The sequence below is a fragment of the Dermacentor silvarum genome, chromosome 10, assembly GCF_013339745.2.
Source record: "Dermacentor silvarum isolate Dsil-2018 chromosome 10, BIME_Dsil_1.4, whole genome shotgun sequence".
Lineage (NCBI taxonomy): Eukaryota > Metazoa > Arthropoda > Arachnida > Ixodida > Ixodidae > Dermacentor > Dermacentor silvarum.
Window position 1 is genome coordinate 45,729,521 of NC_051163.1, and position 19,296 is coordinate 45,748,816.

At 46.8% G+C, this 19,296-nt stretch overlaps 1 protein-coding gene across 1 annotated transcript; it reads right to left on the reverse strand.

Annotated features, from left to right (window-relative positions):
* Positions 1 to 1,659: 1,659 nt before the first annotated feature.
* LOC125941013 (TNF receptor-associated factor 6-like) lies at positions 1,660 to 18,615 on the reverse strand. Its single transcript, XM_049657889.1, has 3 exons — positions 18,197 to 18,615; positions 15,435 to 15,665; positions 1,660 to 1,677 (listed from the first exon to the last, which is right to left on the reverse strand). Exons 1-3 carry the CDS (start codon positions 18,416 to 18,418, stop codon positions 1,660 to 1,662), a joined length of 471 nt encoding a protein of 156 aa, XP_049513846.1. The 5' UTR covers positions 18,419 to 18,615.
* Between the last annotated feature and the right edge of the window lie 681 nt (positions 18,616 to 19,296).

A 19,296-nucleotide genomic window follows, 5' to 3' on the forward strand; every position in this document is an offset into this window, starting at 1 on the left:
GGGCAAAGAGGTTGCAAGGAGATGAACACTTCAGTTGAGTAACAGGTGAGCAAGGGAAGCCTCAGCTTGGAGCCAGCGTTTCACCAAGCAAACATATTTGTGAGGGCTGAGACGAAGATAAGCTGCCAAGGTTGAATACTGGGCGTGTTGGTATAGCATACTAGAGGTTGGATTGCGCAACATTTTTCATGAGACACACAGAGAGAAGACAAGTTCCCACGCTGTTGTTTCCCTTGCTCGTCCACTGTTGATTCGCAGAATGTTAAGCCGAACTTATTCTGCGAGTACATTTCAAAATCTTTTTGGGAGCATCCTCGGGTTTGTCATCTGCTGTTTGAAGAGAAAGAAAAATTGTTTTTAGCGATTTCTCAAGTTTGTGAAGTGTGAAAATGCTGGCCATTTGTGTGAGCTTGGCCTTTCTAGCTATCTCTTATGGTGTAGGGCTAGCCTAGCTATTGATTTCATGCAAACTGGCAATGAGCCTCTTGTAGTAAAAAAATGTAAAATACGCGTATCCAGATCTAATTCTAATCTTAGCATTGTCAACAAGATCTCGGTGTACACATTACAAATAACTTAAATTGGACCTTAATATGGAGTGCGTCATTAGCAATGCTAATCACATGCTCGGGTACTTACGCCGCAACTTTTCCAAACCAGCGTCTACTTTGAGCTACAGCTTTACAAGACTAATTCGTTCTAAACTTGAATATGCATCTGCAATATGGGATCCCAGTCGCGTTAATCTTATTACTTCACTTGAACTAGTACAAAATAACTCTACTCGTTTCATTATTTCTAATTATAACCGCACCGTGAGTATAACCTCAATGTAAACTAACCTAGCACTTATTCCGCTAGCTAATCGCCGCAAAGTCGCCCATCTTTTGCTATTTCATAAAATTTTCTATCACACCACACTTCATGACGACTTCATACTGCGGCCTCATTGCAGTATCGTAGCCATCACAGATAACAAGGTTTTTGCAGAACGTTAGCTAACATTGCATAATCAGGATAATGATTATGTTACAAGAACTCACTGCACTTTTGTTTTACTCTACTACTTTGTAACCACTCCCCTCTTTAATGCCATGTGGCCCTGAGGGTGCTTTAAACAAAAAATAAAATAATAAAATGAAGAGTGACTGCCAGAGTTTGTCAACATGATGTATCATTTCCTTAAAATTGCATTGAGCGCTTTTGATCATTTTAAAATTCTTTGCAGTTTCATGTAAGAAATTATCGTTGTGAGGGAGCATGTGATACTTCGTGGTACTAATGCCCGTCAAACTGATTTGCAAGGAGCAGATGACAGAGTTTCTGCATTAGCAAGTAGGAGCTTGCTACATTGTTTCTGTTCTGGTCGTCATGGCTATACTGACTGGAAAAGAAACAAGTTGGGACTCAACATATTGCTTCTCCGATTGTCATAAAACGCCCTTAAAAGCAACTGAGCTTGTATGTCAAATTTCTCATTCCCGCTCGGTACGATACAGAAATGGAGACTGCTGCTTCCCTAATAGGGCTCACACCTCTTTATCTGGTAAACTTCCACACATTTCATGGTGAGGCACGTAGTTCAAGAGGACCTGTTGTCATTATGGTGAAAGTTTAGCTTCTTGTGGCTCAGCGTGGGCAACTCGCAGACAAATAATCTCACTTTTGTCCGTCTTCCTGAAAAGAGAAATGACAAAGCCATGACATACACATGCAAGCAAAAATTGGTGAAACAAAAGTTAGTCCCATAAATGAACAAATCACGGTTCTAGTTGAAGTGTTCAGAAACATACCCTGTGAGGATTCTGGCCCTTGATGTTACTTCCAGTGGTGACACGTTCACTGTTGACTTGTACGTCCAGAGAGACTATAGAGTCCAAAGTGATGAGTCCAAATATGAGCAGTGTCTTGGAGGCTGGAGTCGAAAGAAAAAAGAGCCTCAATCACTATGGTTCAAGTGTGGGTGAGTTTGTGATTCATATATGACACAGAACAGTGCACAAAACGCTCCATGACAGAAAAGCACACACACACAACACTGTTTTCAGTGTGCATTTCTTTCAGTGGTGTCCTTGTGTGGGCTGCGGTTAGTCAAGCCTCGATTAGATGACAATTGTTTCTGTCAGATACTAGTAATAAACACAGTTATTTTATTATGTCTCAAATGCAGTTAATCTAACTGTATCACCGGAAGTACATTTGTCAATAATGTGCAGTGAATTTATCTCGGTGTATCGCTTATGCAGAAATAGCCAAAACTTTATTATTTATGCTGTACTCATGTTAGCAACTTTAGCAACTTGGCAAAATAGCAAGAGCCTCGTTTGACTTGCTTTGAAAGGGCAATAACTTTATAATTATTATTTTCTACTTTTACGAAATGATGACAGGAATCTCTTTCATCCGGCTCGCACGCAAAGACATTCAAAGTTGAAAATGAGAAGCACTGCTTTTTTAATCACCGGCGCACACGCCCAGGAGCTGCAAGGTTAATCCGCCTTCGGGGGCAGTCTTCAAGCAGACTGTCCTCGGTTCCAGCGATGAATTTTCGTGCTGACCAGCACTTTTTTTAAAGCAAAACGTCATTACGCGGCCAGAAGCGGCAGATCACTAACGGCGGAAGTCGTGCATGCAGCCGTTATGCCAGTGAAACGCCGCTGCTGATAAAGTTCACCGTCTTTAAATACGTACGCTTGGTGGCCGCCATCGAATGTTGGGCGCATTAACTGGCTGAGATATTATTAATATCTAATTAAAACGAACCTGTGCGATGCTGCTCAAACGAAACGACCACCCCGTTCGCAAATATAACCACCGTACAATTTGAATCGATAAACGGCACAGACTGCAATCGATACCAGTGGGCTGCTACTGATCACATGTCAGTGAGGCCTCAAAACCTTTATTCAAGTAACAAAGCAGGGACTTTAATAACAGAAGTCAAATAGAAAAAAAAACAATATACTGCTTATTTTTTAAAAATGACACCGTAACTATGTTTGTCGGTTATTATATGTTCATTAATAGATCAAATATGGAGCCGCGTTGAGCGCCCCTGGCAGAAAAAATACAAACTAACGTATGCGACCAAATTACAGTAGCTCCATTTGCGCGCTTATGCTGGAATGCGCCGCGGTTCATTTGTCGCACTCTGTGGCCATTTGGTGAACTCGAGAGTTTCCGGGGGGGGGGGGGGGGGGGGGGCGCAACACTCCATTTGCTAGTAGATACAGCGTTTTACCGCTCGTGCGTACCGCGTTTCTAGGTGGTTCCGTTCACCGAAGGCGCTCGAACGCAATCATATGGTTCGCACGAATGCAACCTTTGGAAGCGTGGCTGTATGGCTGAGTCTCTCATTACATTTCTCGAAATGGAAAAAGTGAAAAAGTGTGTACCCGAGTGGGTGCCCCGTATGGAAGGCTTGTTACCCATGAAACAGTTCTAAAATTATGAATTTGTCACTACGTGGTTTACTGTTATACCAATGCAATAAAGAAAAAAAAAAAGAGTGGTTACGGCGCTTGCTTCGGGATCATGCGTACGCGGGTTTGAAACCCGCTCTGGCTAGATTTTTTTTTCTGAATATAACGCTTTTCCCCTTTTCTTTTCCTCTCTGTTTGCCAGCGTGCCACGGCGGCAGCCGTGGTGCCGGGCGCCGACGCGAAGCGGCGGTCGTTGGGGTGTTGCGGAGCGCAGCGTAGCAACACCCCAAATAAAAAAAAATACTGCTCCAGTCAGGTAGACTGCTCCCTCCCTGATAGTGAGAGTATATTTGGATCACCAAAACAGTGATGCGTTTATAATACCACCGATCCCAACAGCAGGCTAGTCACCACCAGCCCAGCGTTTTCTCCGTCAACGCCTCCTCCGTTGCAACGGCGGCGGCTCGAAAAATGGTACGCGCGAGCGGCGCAGTGTGGCGCCAGCGGTCGAGCGCTGTATCTACTAGCTTCCGGGGCCTGGCAGAAACCTGTTTCGAGCGGCGGCGGCGGCGGCACTAGCGGCAGGAGCGGCGAGGTTGGTTCGAGCAAGCTGTAATTTCATCGCGGCGGCAGGGGCGGCAGCGCGGTAGCACCGCTTCGGAACCAATGACGGCCCGCCTCACCACGTGACCAGTGGACGATTAGTGCGGGAAAGCCTGCGCATAGGACGATATTCGCAGCGATAGAATATGAGCGGCGGCAATACAGTGAACTAGAAACAGCGGCAACGCATGTGAAACGAAACCCCGCGAAAAGTTTCGCAGCGCCGCGCCGCTGTTCGCTCCGATCGCTCAATCGCGCGCATGTGAAAGTTGAAACTTTGCCAGCCACGAGCCCCGTCTTGTGGCGAAACAACTTTTCTCGGCCGCACGCGGCTTGGTTCGCAGGGCACGCGCTTTTTTGTTATAGGAATGCTCAGCATTGCCCTAAGCTATTCTTGCTGGTTTCAAGAAGTGTTAGCTTACCTAAAATATATAAAGTAAATTGTGCGATTTTACATGATAAAACTGCGATCTCATTAAGTAACCAAAGTAGGCTATTGTCTCCCTTTCCATCCTTCATCAGGTATTTTGCGCACTGAGTTACTCGTTCTGGTTACGTACTGAGGGACTCGAGAAGGTTTTGAGGACCTAAGGTTTATTTATTATTGTTTTTGTGCAGAACAGGACTTGCGCACAGAGCGTTATAGACGCGGGAGATGTGACAAGGATAACATAAAAGGAATCAGAAGAAAAACACGGTAGCAAATGCTACAGAGCAGCCAGGAGAATGTTGTGTGCAACCCCCCCCCCCCCCCCAACAAAAGAAGACAGAAAAAGAAAAAAAAAAAAGCCGTCAGCCCTTCCACTAGGGTGGAGATGGAAGACCAGCGAAGCTGTACTATGGTGGGAATTATGTATTTCCAATTATGACTATTAAGCTGTGATGGTGTAATTGGTTATTTGAACTAATAAAGAATCAGAAATACATATTATGCGGTGGTTTTCATTTATATATTTACCACAGGGACCATGGCCTTATGGTCGCTACGGTACACTGCCATAGGGTGTACGGCTAAGGTTGGGATGTTTTTCATAAACACGTCACAAACGCCGCGAGCGTTCGGTGCGAACGCGGGCAAAACGCCGCCGCCGTACGTCGACAACAGTTCTGCGCTTTGTTTGCGTGACCGCACACAACCGCTGTCAAAACGCTGGCGTGAGCAAGCGCGCCAGCAGCAGCGAGCGAAGGTTCATGCGGTCTATTGCTTCAACGGAAACTGAGCGGCGAAAGCACAGTGCATACAGAGGTAGGAGCCCTGTTGCAGATCGCTTTCAAGATACGGTGCACAAAGTACAAGTTGCTCGCAGAGCAGAAGCCGCAACCCCTCCCTTCCACGCTGCATTTCCGCTGTCCTCCTTTCGCGTGGGAGATTGAGTCGCCAGTTTCCCTTGCGCCCGGTCGCAAGATACGCATTTGGTGCGTAGCTAAACGTCGCCTCCCCTCCCTCCCTCCCTCCCTGCCTATTGTCCCCTCACGGCCTGTCGCGCGACGGTAGTCGCCTTAACTCTCCGCCGTGCGTTCGCCCCCCGTGAAAGCGCGCGTCGCTCGCGCGCTTTCATACAGCATACGGGGAATGAGAGTTTTTTAACACGAAAGTGTTTTATTCCGGGGTCCACCAAGACTTCACTGACGTATTTCCGTCACGGAAATACGTCATAGAACATAATACAAAGAAAGAAACCAGAAGAAAAAGTTCCACAAACATGCAAAATTTGGGAATCGAACCCACGACCTCTCGGTCCGCGACGATAGATCGCCGAGCGTTTAACCCATTGCGCCACAAACGCATTCGCAGAGAGCTACACAGACGCGCCTTATATATCTAACACTCCTCCGTGTACCCGCGCTCTTGCTCGGGGCGGTGCCGCCGCCTACGAGCAGAAAAGAGAAGTACTGCATTATGACACTAAAGCCCGGGATACATGGAGCGAACTTTCTCGACGAACTTCACGCGTCAAGTAACGACGCGGCGACACGACGCAGGATGTTTGCTGTGTTGCAATACATGCGGCGAACGCCGCCGCGCGTTGGCCGCCGTGTTGGCGGCGGTCCCGGCCGCCCGCTTCGAACTGAATTTGGCGTTGTCCTTGTAGAATTCACTTAGTTGGAAGCAAATGACTGCGTAAACGGCTTTCGCTTAGTCTCAGGCCGCTTCGACGACAGAGTATTATGGATAACCTTGAGTAGTTTTCGAGATCGCTTCTCGTTTCGAACGCGTCTAAGCCTAGCGAAAGAAATATCCGATGCCAACGTCATCTATCGGGGAAGTCGGGAGATAGGCATGACGACAGCATGTGGCCTCTGAGATCAGAAGATTTCTGTTGAAGGTTGTTGTAGAGAGCTTGCACTGCTTGTCTGTTTCCTCGCAGATCAGCGGATATGGGATGTACAAATACAACGCGATTCCTGAGAGATCATACTAGGAACTACTCAATCGGTGCAGAGACATGCAGACACGGCAACACCAACGCGATTGCAGACGACGCGAAAAGGCGCGCGCGCGCGAAACACCAGCATGCATTGCGACCGGAACTAGTGCCTCCTGATTGGCTGTCGTCCACCGCTGCGCGCTAGACGCTTCCGGCGGCGGCGTTCGCCCGACGAAAATGTTTGGACAGGCAGATCGGCTGCGGACGGCAAATTTCTTGACGCCGGCCGTCGGACGTTCGCCGCCCGACGAAGTTCTTCGCTCGGACGCCGGTTATTCGCTCCATGTATTCCGGCCTTAACGCGCACCGACAGTGAACGCTTCGGTGGTCTCAGCACTACGACGCCTCGATGCCAGCATTCGAAGGGACGCTGGCATCAAGAAGCACTACCAACGCCACCTAGGTGGCGTTCACCGTACTCAGCACAGCGGAGCGTGGCCTCCGCAATTAGCTCTGAAAATGTTTCTGAAGTTGATCGCGGAGGCTGCAATTACGACGCGCTGTACGCGCTGATTTGACTCGGTGACGATTCAGTTACGTGCTTTGTCTTGCGCGTTGTATTAGTGTGTCAGTTACGTGCTTCGTCTTTCGCGTTGTGCTAGCGTGTGCAGCGTAGTGCAGCTTCCATATGCACGACGGTTGCTCATGGTCATCGACGTTGGTAGTCGTGATGGAGGAGACGTGCCACCAGGCGTCAGCGTGGGTGCATCAACGCCTAAGGGCGCTTTAGCCACAAAACACCAATAGACATTATATATCAATGTGCAATAAACATTACACTACTTCTGTGAAGACACGTTTCACTTTCGTGTTCTATACCGATTCCTATATAAGAGGGATCAACCACATTTTTTTCTACATCCCGACGCGACCATCGAAGAGTGAGCCCTTAACAGCTTCGCTGTAAAACCATCACCCTACTAACTCGTTAAGACTAGCCTGCCGAGGATGACAAGGCCGCATTTGACAAAGATAGGTACACTTATCGAAAAGTAGGTCAGCCTTTCGGAGGCATGTTAGCCCTTTTTGTAACTTTCATATACCACAGTTGTGCTAGTCCATCTGTCGGCCCCCTTCTTTATTTTCTATTAGGTTGCCGTACACAATGCGTTCCATAATTTTCGAAGTGTCACAAATGAGAAAAATTGGGCGGTATTGTTTCATGTTAATTTCACGTCCTTTCTTGTGAACAGGTACAACATCAGCAAATTCCCATTCACCAGGCAAGATTCCCAGAGGTAAGGACGTCATACACATTGTGGGAGAACGAGAGCTTGGAGAGCTAGCGCATTGCTTTAGTACGCGATTGGGTATGCTGTCAGGGCCTGCCGCTTTGTTTGTGTCTAGGCCACCTAAGGAATAAAAAGAAAGACCAACCCTTCCCCTACCGGAAATGGGGGTAAGCGAAGCTTCTAGTTATTTTCTTCGGTATTCCTCGGAACGAAGTGCACTGACGAGTACCACGTTGTGCTCGAACCACAACCGGTCACACGCACTGCAACTGGCTCCGAAGTTCCGGTTGATAAACTCACGTTGAAACCTGGCCCTCGCACCGGGGAAGTTGGCGCTAGCGTTTCCGAGGCGTTCACCACCGTTGTCGGGTTCCTGGAGGGCAAAACGACGCTTACATTTGCCTCAACATCGCGCTCCCGCTACTCGGGGACTGCGGCTCTTCGCTGATGTGTCGCCTGGGCTTCGGAAGCCCTAGCGCTAGAATCGGCACGTCGATGACGAGCCCTTTCCCGAGCTAGTTCGCAGCGCCATAGCTCAAACGCAGCCTGCTCCTCGGCGGAACGCACCACGCGCGGCTTTCGCAACCGGCCGCCGCGACTGATCGGAGGCGAGGGAAGCCCGGCGGAGTGCGCTATTCTTTGGCTTTCAGTTTATTTATGATGATGATGATGATTGATTGCCACCCCTTTTGAAATAGGCAGGTGAAAAAAGAGTTACCTAATCTGCTTGAGATAATCACGTATGCTACACAAGCTTATATTTCCATCAGTTTCGTATACATCTCCTTAATACATACAGGTGATCATATATATATATATATATATATATATATATATATATATATATATATATATATTTCTTTTCCTCACAACTGCTCCGTCTATCTTCTTCGCTGCCTATGCCTGTATGGGGTTCGGTCATATCGATCGCTTCGCAACTTTCTTTTCAGGAATCCTTCACATCACTTGCTTATCTGGACTGCTGACCGGCTCATGCTTCCGCCCACTTCAAAATACAGGCACTTCTCGAACGTGTTCGTTACCTACGGGCTTCATGGGAGGAATCCCTTCGCATTCCATTAGGATGTGTGTTATCCTACAGATTTTCTCAAGTTCTTTCTTCTCATTGTTGTAAATCTCCATGGTCTGTTTTTCTTCCATTCTTTGCGTCCAATACGAAGTCTCTGTTTCACTTTTTTTCTCTGATGACTCCTGGTTGTCTAGTTATACGTTCAATTACCCTGTACTTGGTTGCCAGCTTTCTTGACCACTTCCTCGATTCTGTGTCCGTGCTTTTCAGGTACAGATACTTGTTCACTTTACCAAACCACTTATTTTGACCTATGTTCTTGAGTCTTTCTTCAAACCTAATTTTTCTCTGCGCTTCTCTGACTTCAAAAGAGGCCCAACCCATATCACCCTGCGCTGCCTCATTTCTGGTCTTGCCTTGGGCTCCCAAAGCCAAACGACCTGCCGATGTGTGGTTAGCTTTTAACCCCGAAGAGATAATTGGTTTTAAGCACAGTATGGCATTTGCGAACGATAGCGCCGCGCCATTACTCATTTCCAGATGCCACGCACCACCACATATTTATCGCGGCCCGAAAGTGTGCGAGGTTGCTTTATCTGTGGATTGGGGTGCCCCTTTCACATTTATCTTGGTGGGTCTTTGAGTAAGTATTTCATACATTTAAGTATCCGCCGATATATATATATATATATATATATATATATATTGCTTGACTGTTGGTATGACTTGCTGTTGAATTGACGCCACATAAGTGCTCGTCTATTCATCGCAGTTATTAATTACCAATTTTTCTGTACTGAACTTAAGGCCTAGAGTCATCGTGGAGTTTCCACACGCATTAGGAAGTCTCTGTAAACACCATGTATTGTGCGCTGGTAGCATTATGTCGACCGCATATGTCGTCCAGGGACCTTGTTACACTACTTGAGCATTACGCATGGCGATAAATCAAACCCTAATTCACTGTTTCGCAGTCATCTTTCCATCAATCGTGCGCACTGATAGAGACGGGACATCGTTACTTGAATCCTTGGTGAATTTTAACCATTTCATTACACTTTAAGCCTTTCCATTCAACTTGCACTCGGTCTTCTCTATATATCTCCCTCGGCAACTCCACGAAATCGTCGTCTATGCCCAACTGCTTGAGAATACCTCATGAGAATTATATGTCTACGTTGTTGTAGGCTTCCTTAATGTATATAAGAGCTACATAAAGTCTATTATGAGGTACTGAGATTTATACGCACTGATTTAGCACAAACACTTTATCCTCTAAGCGTCTGCCTGCTCAGAACGCATTCTGTAGTTCCCCCAGTACATCATTTTATTGCGATAGCAATTATATGGACACTTCAACCGGATTTCTGCCGTCGCCGTCGCCGTGAGGTTCCGTATAGATAAAATCTTCACCGCGCACCGTATGCCCGAGCGGAAGCGTGCGGGGACGCGCGCTATCACGGAGAGCGAACGCACTCAATCTACCACGCGCAAGCAACGAAGCGGGAAGCCAGCGCCGGAGGGAGCGGGGGGGGGGGGGCACTTCTACTGTGCCAACAACCGCGCTCGTCGCTCGACCGCACGGTCTCTTATCTCTCCCACGCGCAAGCAAGGAAGCGTGAAGCCAGCGCCGGAGGGAGCGGGGGGGGGGGGCGCACTTTTCCTCAGCCAACAACCGCGCTCGTCGCTCGCCGCACCGTCTCTTATCACCACACGGCTCTGACCTTTATGCACTGTGCATTCGCCGCTCAGTTTCTGTTGAAGCGATAGACCGCACGTACCTTCGCCCGCTGCAGCGTATGGGCTTGCTGCCAGCGTTTTGACAGTCGTTGTCTGCAGTAAATCAGTGTGATCTATTCATGTTTGTTCGTGCGCGCTCACACCACGCTTGTTCATTCAGTTAGTAATAGTCGGGCCACATTTTCCAACGCACTCTACACATGTAATGCTGCCCGGATCGGCAGTGCAGCGCTACAGGTGTGTCCCTTCGCACGCGCGCTGCCCACGGGAAGCGCTTCTCATCAACACCACCGTTTCACACGCGCCTTCTCGTGGTCATCGAGTCTCTCTTCATGTCGGTCTACTTACGCCGCAGCACACCTGCTTACTTAATCAGCTCATGTTTACTACAATTCATATTGCTACCAAAGCCGCTCACCTTACTTCGTATGACATTGCTGTGTTACTATCGCATTCATTGCTTCGCCCTTAGGGCGAAACTGTGACATTTTTTTCTCCACCTAGTCAGACAGTTCCAATTTCATGGCTTGCATTGCCATTCTATATATCACCAACGCTACTGTGACTCATCTTATCCTTATCACCTTTGCCTTTGTAGATGAGATTCATCTTGATTTCCCGCCATTCAACTGGAATTTTCTTCGTTCTGATCACTTGCTCTATGTCATTAGTCAGCAGTGCCTTGCTCCTTGGACCAATGTTTTTTTTATTATTAGCTCTGTCGCGCGTTCATCGGGTCCTGCGGCCCGGTTAATAGGGACATTTTCTTCTGCTTTCTCCTAGTAAAATTTTTTATTGTATAAGTTGATGTGTATGATTGAGATCTGTTTGAGTCTGAAATAAGCTCTTGTTTTTTTGTTTTTGTTTTTTCATGCCGAAGTTATCCCCTGAAGCACCCTCATGGTCAATATTAAAGACGATAGTCTTTCTTGGGGAACTTAAACGCTGAAAATTTGGTCTGTCTGTCTGTCTGTCACCCGATTCAGCCACCCGGCCAAAGTTGGACCACTTGCTTACCGCCCACACTACTTAAACTGGTACGGCTGTTCATACTTGTGAACGTTATCGATCACAAAGTAAATATTACGCATATCTGAGGCGCAACATCACTAGGTAAGTATTAGGAGGTGTTTTCCTTTAATAGAAAATACATAGATACGTAACTCTAAAGACCCTAGTTTCTTAAGCTGCGCTGAAAATGTCATGCTATGCGCGCCGACGAACGACGTTCCCCGACTGCGCGCCGACGAGCGCCCTCTGCCATGGAGGAAGGAAACCCTCTGCACAAGCTCATGTTTCCCGATGTATTGCCAGATGGCGTCCATGTCTCACGCAGCGCCTCCTCAATTTTATCAATGCCAGCCAGATGCGGCTGGTTCAACATAAAGGAAGCGCTGTCTGAGGCAGGGCAAAACATAAATGGCCGCTTGATGAAATAATGCGGTAAAATGAAATCTGTTCAAAGAAACCTCCATTGCATTTATCATGCCAGGATGGAAATGGTACGAGAACAGCATCACGGGAGGCCGCGGATCAGACCAGCACTCATGTAGTACGGCCGGCAGAAGACTATCGTCTTTCGACGACATTTGCAGCGAAGCACGCAGATACGCGGCAATTTTTTCTAGGGAGGATGTACAGAAACAACTACAGCAACAGTACTAAATGTGAAATACGCCACAGGCGCTGGACAAAGAGTAGCACTATGCGACAAATTAACGGCATCAACGCCCACTTCAACCTTTCTCAGTGTTGCAAATATATTCTCACAAAAAAAAAAGACGAAGGAGGAGCAACAATTTTTTTTTAAATGAGCAGTTCCAGTCATGTTCCGTAGACCTTTGGGCGAAAGGTCCAATTTTCAAAATGATAACAAAAATCAAGTCCTCTATAAGGGTAACTTAACAGGTTCAAAATATCGTGTGTTGAGGTGAATATGGTGAGTTATTTATCTTATTTATTCGTAATATTGCCAGTCTCAGTGAGACCAAAGCAGGTGGGTACTGTATGAGATAGTTCTACAAAAGAAACAAACAGCGCATGCTGCGTTTTCTATTAATAGGCAAAAAAAAACTACTTTAAGTATTACAAAGTTTTCCAATGACGCTCTGAAATAAAACACATGTGGTAAGTATAACACTAACGCTCAAAAAATATAGCGTTAATAAGTGTATGTAAAAATACCGAGTAAATGATCTATGTAAAATTACACAAGTTATACAGATAAAAACGGAGAAGTGCCCACAGTTTGGGACTTCAAAGGCAGAAATTTTAAGCGCACGAAACAAGTATTACAGTGAAGATATGTGGGCGTGCTAAGTGGCGTCGTCTGTGTCTGATGTCTCTAGTAGGCTGATGAACGATGAAAGTGATGGAGATGAAACTATCCGGAAGTTGAGAAGATTACATTCATTCACCCCACCAGGGAATGCATCTAAGTACGCTCATCCAGCCACTAACGCTTTCCTTTGTTTGATTGATGCTCGTCTTAAGCGTGAGCGTAATGTCCGCCTCTGTACAATTGTGCGCTGTCGCTGAAATCTGTTGAAATGCTGCTATAGCCTGGCGCATTAACACTTGTTTCTCTATCGTTTTCTTCGCTTTGTCAAAAAAATTACTGAGAAGGCACTTGAGTTGAAAATAACTTTATTATTTCAAAACAAACGGTGCAAATACACATTTCAAAGGAGACGAAAATGTGAAGAGCGTACTGATCAGAGAAACAAAAAGTGACCTTTAAATGATTTTATCACGCACGAACGAACTTTATCAAATCAGGAAAGCCCACTAACGAACTGAGTAGCGCGCGTGAGTTCGTGAATCGCCTTCGCAGCCTCGGTTTAAAGAACAGTATTCCTCTGTTTCATGACCAACTATTTCACTACGACACCTGATTGCAGCGCAGTTATTTGTGTAGAACCAGAACTCTTAACATTGCTTAGTGTACATTAGATTAAATTGAAGTCCAAGCATGATTTGCACTTGGCGCCATTATTAGATTGGAGGCTGCGTTGTAACTACACTGTCAAACTTAAAAAAAAATAATAATTACAAAATAGATCGCGCGCCTCGCTCTTAGGCTCCAAGTCCACTCAAACGTTTCGCTGTGGCGAGATGTTTAAGATGTCGAACTTTTGAGGGTAATTTCTCATCCTGCAGTTCAGCGCGGATGCCTACGACGAGGTGAGGGAGTTTTATGGTGTCATTTCACTTAGTTCCATTAGCACTGGGCATGCAGGCCTGCTTTTAGAAAGACTAGGCTACTAGCGCTACGTTGAGCATTAATATATACATATATGACAATACACTCCTTATGTTTTATTTGACCAAGGGAAGCCAAAATAACCAGAGAGGCTACGTCTTCCATGTGGATTTTATGTGAGCCTTATACGCATACATTGCGAGCAGGTCAGGGGTTATTCGGATAGGATATAATTGCTCTCTATCAAATAAAATCTGCTTCAGCAAAGCCCTGTTATCTGCGCGGAGCTGTTGGTAGAAGTAGGAAATATTCAGAGCACTACGTATCTGTGCAAGAAAGTTGCAAGGGCACATTCGGAAATTTTGCAAGCAACGTTATCGAGAAGTTCTCGAGAAGTGTCACGGCGCACCTTTCTTTGATACCATTTTATCCAAGTGCATAAAGATTTAGATGTTGGACTGTCACCCCCCGAGAGAAGTTGTCCAATGCGTCTGCACGAAACAGTCGCGGTTGAAAGCGGATGTATCAGATGCGGGAATGCAACAATAAGAGCCTAAACACGGCAATTTGTTCTGCGGGCGAAACAGCGCACGAATCCGCTGTAAATGCTTTTCCACAGCTTCACGATAAGTTAGGAAATATACTTCGTGGTTTAAAGAACTTAAAACTAAACTTAAGTTCTCTGTTTTTTATGAAGCCCCCCGCAGCGAGCGTGCTTCCTTGAACCCGAAATATCGCCAAATAGCTATCGCTGTTAACCATAGTGGACGTTCTACGCAAAATGGTATCATTGCGCGGATCCTGGTTTAGCACTGTCACTTTCAAATTGTCCCAGGAAAACGAAGACTTATCCGCGAATAAATGACAGTTGACACTTAACATCAAATCAGTAAGCTTGCTATCTGCGTCAGTCCGCAAATTGAATGGCGCTTCATTCTTGTAAAACATAATGTAGAAGCCCATATCACTGCCATGCCAGACAATCCAGTCCGTTATAAATATGTCCCCCTCAAATAGTTGGTCAGCTTTTCTTATAGTTATAATGTAATGATCTGGTAAAAATGTCCGATACAGCATGCGTCCCGAGTACGGGTTCATGGTACACACTGTAGAAATCCATGGGCGGCCGCGATGCGACAGACTGTCCTGTCGGAGTAGTTCCAGAGTGCTCAGTGATGCATTGGCGAAGGCTTCCAACTTTCGAAGGATGCGCTTCTTTTCAGAGTTCCAGGGGATGTTCGTTTTCACTGAAGTGGCTGCAGCAGCGACACCTTCACTTTCCGAAGATATATTTTTCTGCTGCAAGCAATCAAGCACTCTTTGGAGAGGCCGTAGTTGCAGCGTGAACGTCGAATGAAGATGTGCCTGAAGTGTAGACATTTTTACCTCTAAGTTACTTTCCAAGTCTCTAAGCGCTGTGGTCATTTCTTGTTCAAGGGCAACGTAATGTGCCTTTGATTGTTCGATGACTTCGTTAATTTGGCTCTGAAGATTGGGCAGGTGATCAGAGCACGGGTCTCTGAGGAGCGACTTCAGCTCTTTCAGACCGGTATTCAGTTTTGTAACTGTAGAGCAGATATTGCACTTGAATTCTTCCACTTTGTGCACCAAATTTTCTTCGGAACTCCTGACCACGTTACTGATGTCAGATATACTCACGGTGCCACAGGTCCTAAACAGTTCCAAGAGTTCGTTCATTTGCCTCTGAACACATGCCAACTGTTGGTGACACGGGCCTGTCAAAAAAGATTTCATTTCATCCAGTGTGGCACTCACGTCACGAAAGTCACGTGAATCACCACGTTGGTAATGTTGTGCAGGTCTCGAAGACAGATTACCACGCGAGCATCCGGCCACATAGTGGGCTGCAAGCTCTGTGTGCCGTATCCTTTGTTGACACCGTGGGCACAGGAGAGCATGGAAGTCGCATTCTTTCTCGTAGTGCCGCAGTACAGCTTCGATGGTGCCTACGAACGCGCATCCGTCGCATTCATTCCAGCAATGGGCCTGGAAATTAAAAAAAAAAAAACATGCGTTAAAGCTAGACCCGCAGCGTAGGTATGCGTAACCAATCAGCGCATCTTAAACATTACTATTGTATGTGGTCACGGAGTAAACGGATTCACAAGCGACCAAATATTACAGCGAAGCTGTTTACCTCTAGCACCGTATGCATCCCCTGCATGTGCTCACAGGGGGGGGGGGGGGGGGGGGGGCTACTTTGGCTTGCTTACGTCCGTATCGGGGACACAGCGCGTGGACACGAACAGAGACGGGTAGGGGATAGGTGGAAATAGTCCGGCGGCAGCGCTGCGGCAATTTCTTCCAGTAAACAAACATGTGTAAAATGATGAAGATTAACTTCGACGGGAACATTATAAAGCGAGCAAGACAACAAAAATTTCTTGGCGTATGATTCAGCGAAGACTTAACGTCGAACGTCCACATTAATCATTTGGTTGACCAACTTGCCGAAACAGTCGGATTCCTATACAAGACTGGTTCCCTTATTCCTAAATGGCTAAAGAAAAATTTGTACAATTCGCTCTTCTATTCGAGACTGTTACGGCATATTGGTACGGGGGACGACAAGCAAATAAAATTTTAACAAACTGATTGTGCTACAATAGAAAATACTTTGTTGTTAAGAAAACTACCATGGTAGTATCGACCTCTTACGCACATGAACGCTCTTTTATAAGCATAAAATGTTGAAGGCAAGTCAAATATACTATGTCACACTATTAAAAGAGGTACATAAAAATAAGCTGCACAAACGCAAATAGTAAGCGTTATCCCACACGAAGAAATTTACGATTGCCACAAACAATGTCAAATTATGGAAAACAAACGAAGCAATACCAGGCAATGCGATAAGTAAATGTACTAGAAAATAGCTCAGATTTCGGCATTAGTCCACAGGCTTTTAAAGGACGACCTAAATAAATGTTGTTCGAAAAGCAAATATTTCACGAGCACTAAACAATATTGTGTAGGACCTATACGTAAATTATACTGATTTTGTCATAAGTAGGCGTGAGTGCAGTTTCTCCCCCCCCCCCCCTTTTTTTTTTTTATTCCTTTGTTACTACTGTATGAAAAGTGTCTCATTACCTGCTTTTGTAAGTGCGAAATACCCGTTTGTTATCGCTCACATTGTTCTATAATGAGTCAAATATTTGTGTAATACATGTGCATCTGTTGCGAGCCAGAGGTGCAGAAGCCCTTGTGAGGCGTTTAAAGCGCTTTTTGCGTCTGTCCCTTGCGTACGTATGCAAGAAAGAAATATACTACTACTACAATGGAGACAGGTAAGGGGAGGGGGGGGGGGGGGCAACAGTGTGGCTACAGCGATGCAGCAACGGAGACGGGTAGGAGGAGAGGGGGAAGAGTAGCGACGGCGCCTGTGCACGTGGCCTGCGCTTCTGTGGTTATAACGTCACGCGCATCGGAGGTGACGGCGCGGCTGCAGCAGCGGTTGCTCCGGATGAATTGATGGCGGGTGCGTTGACCGCCGCGGAGGCGCTTGTGTCGGTGTAGTGTGGTGGCGCACGCCGGAAGAACGAACCGAGAGGCGTCTGCAGCAGAAACGCCAATACAACGAGCGACAGCGCGACCGTGCAAAAGCGGACAATTTTTCTGCAGATTCCAAAAGCTTCGCTGGTAATCCGTCCATATATGAACGTTGCAACCCCAAGAATTTTTTTTTTCAGTGGTTTCTGCTGGCGATTCCCAATGGCACCCAAAGGCAGAAGTCGAGTAGTCACCCAACCTCCTTGAACTGATAAATTTTGCTACATTTATTGCGGCTCTAAAATCCTGCCTTTCTCTACTTCGTTTATAACTACATTAAAACGTATGTGTCTATATTTAGAGTTACCTACGTCTGCCACGACCCCGGAAGCTCCTCTCGCTCTTTTTTTCCCAAACCTCACAACGCCTCTTGTTTATCTTGAGTATCTTTTCTGGGGTCTTACGTGTCAAAACGAGTTCTGATTATGAGGCACGCCGTAGTGGAGGGCTCCGGATTAATTTTGACCATCTGGGGTTCTTTAACGTGCACTACAATGAAAGCACAAGGGCGTTTTTGCATTTCGCCTTTATCAAAGTGCGGCCACCGCGGCCGGGACGCGATCCTGTGACCTTGTGCTCAGCAGAGGAACGCCTTAGCCCCTGAGCCACCGCGGCGGTTTCGAGTGACAATGTGCCAAGATATTACGTATCTGTAACGTGGAACGCAGCGCATATCTGAATTAAATAATCACCGAGCGGAATGACACGTTCTTGTGACAATAGCAGGTGCACAGCTAAGTGATTTCACGTAACCTTGCGTCCACAAGTTGTTGTAATACGGGAAGTACTTACTCCTCAGAAAGGCAGGTGTAAAATCTACCGCCCTGAGAAAAGCGTTGATTCCCAATCGAACTACCAGTGTACTTTCCGCAGCGTTGCCGGGTGTTTGTGAAAGGGTGTGTACTTAACTTTCTTAACAAGTCCCTGTCAGTACCACGAGCAGAATCGAGCTGATATTCGCTCACCTTGAGGCTGCTCGCTCTCGTGGCAGGGAAGTCATTCCATAGACAATCGTGCTCATCGAACGGTTCCAGGTCCAACGGACACACGTAGCGGCCATCTTGGTCTCTGACGCCGTTGCAGGAATCGCACAGGAAGTGCGAGCAGGGCAGAAGTACCGTCCTGTTGGGAACCGTGCGGCAGAGGCCACAGATGCGCGGCAACGGCAATTCCTTTGTAAAGGGCATCGGTCGCCAGTTTGCTCCGACGACGGTGTGCCCGCTCAGGGTATGCACCGCCCTCGTTCCAGGGTCCGGTATGACGGCGGCTCGGTTTGGGGGCGTTTGGTGCACTGAACAAGGGAAGGCGACGTGCCTGTTGCCGGCCTCTTCATCCGGCGGGGCGAGTGTTACTCGACGGCTGCGATAAAGCGACACCAACTAGATAGCACAAGGCCTACGCACTCCGATCTATGACGTCATGCTACCCGGCCCGAAATTTTCATTGAAAAGGCTTGCATGGCGAAAGCGGTGACGTCAAAATCAGTGTTGCTTACGTGGGAGCATCTCCATTAGATTCTATGGCAGTTCGGCCAGGTTGCATGACGTCATAAATCGGAGTTTGTAGGCCTTGTGCTATCTAGGTGGTGTTGGATAAAGGCGGTTCGCATGGTTACGTGGAGCTGATAACTCGTCACGCGTGTTACGTGTTGCATGCTTTGAGCTGTTTTTCATTTTGTTGTTATTTCTGTTGCCGCCACCTTTGCAAGCCTTTCTACCGATAAACCCGTGCGGCCACGTGGAGTGGCTGTTCTGTGTCTCGCCAGCATAGTACTTGGAAATCGATGCGTACTAATCACATCTACTCTGTGTAAACTAGACTAACGAGCACTTCAAAAATGAAAAGTGTCCGGGTGAGATCCCTGAACAGCGAAGGAGACGAACAGGGAGAGCAATTGCTGACTCAGGCTGCCAAGTTGACTGACTCAGGCTGCCAAACACCGTAATCAACCAACCAACGCATTAGGCAGCCTCGGTACGTATCGCAAAAAAAGATCTTGGTCCTAATTTGAAACGTTCCACTTGCTTTAGGATTTGTTTATCGTAGCGCCATCGCGTCTAAGTGC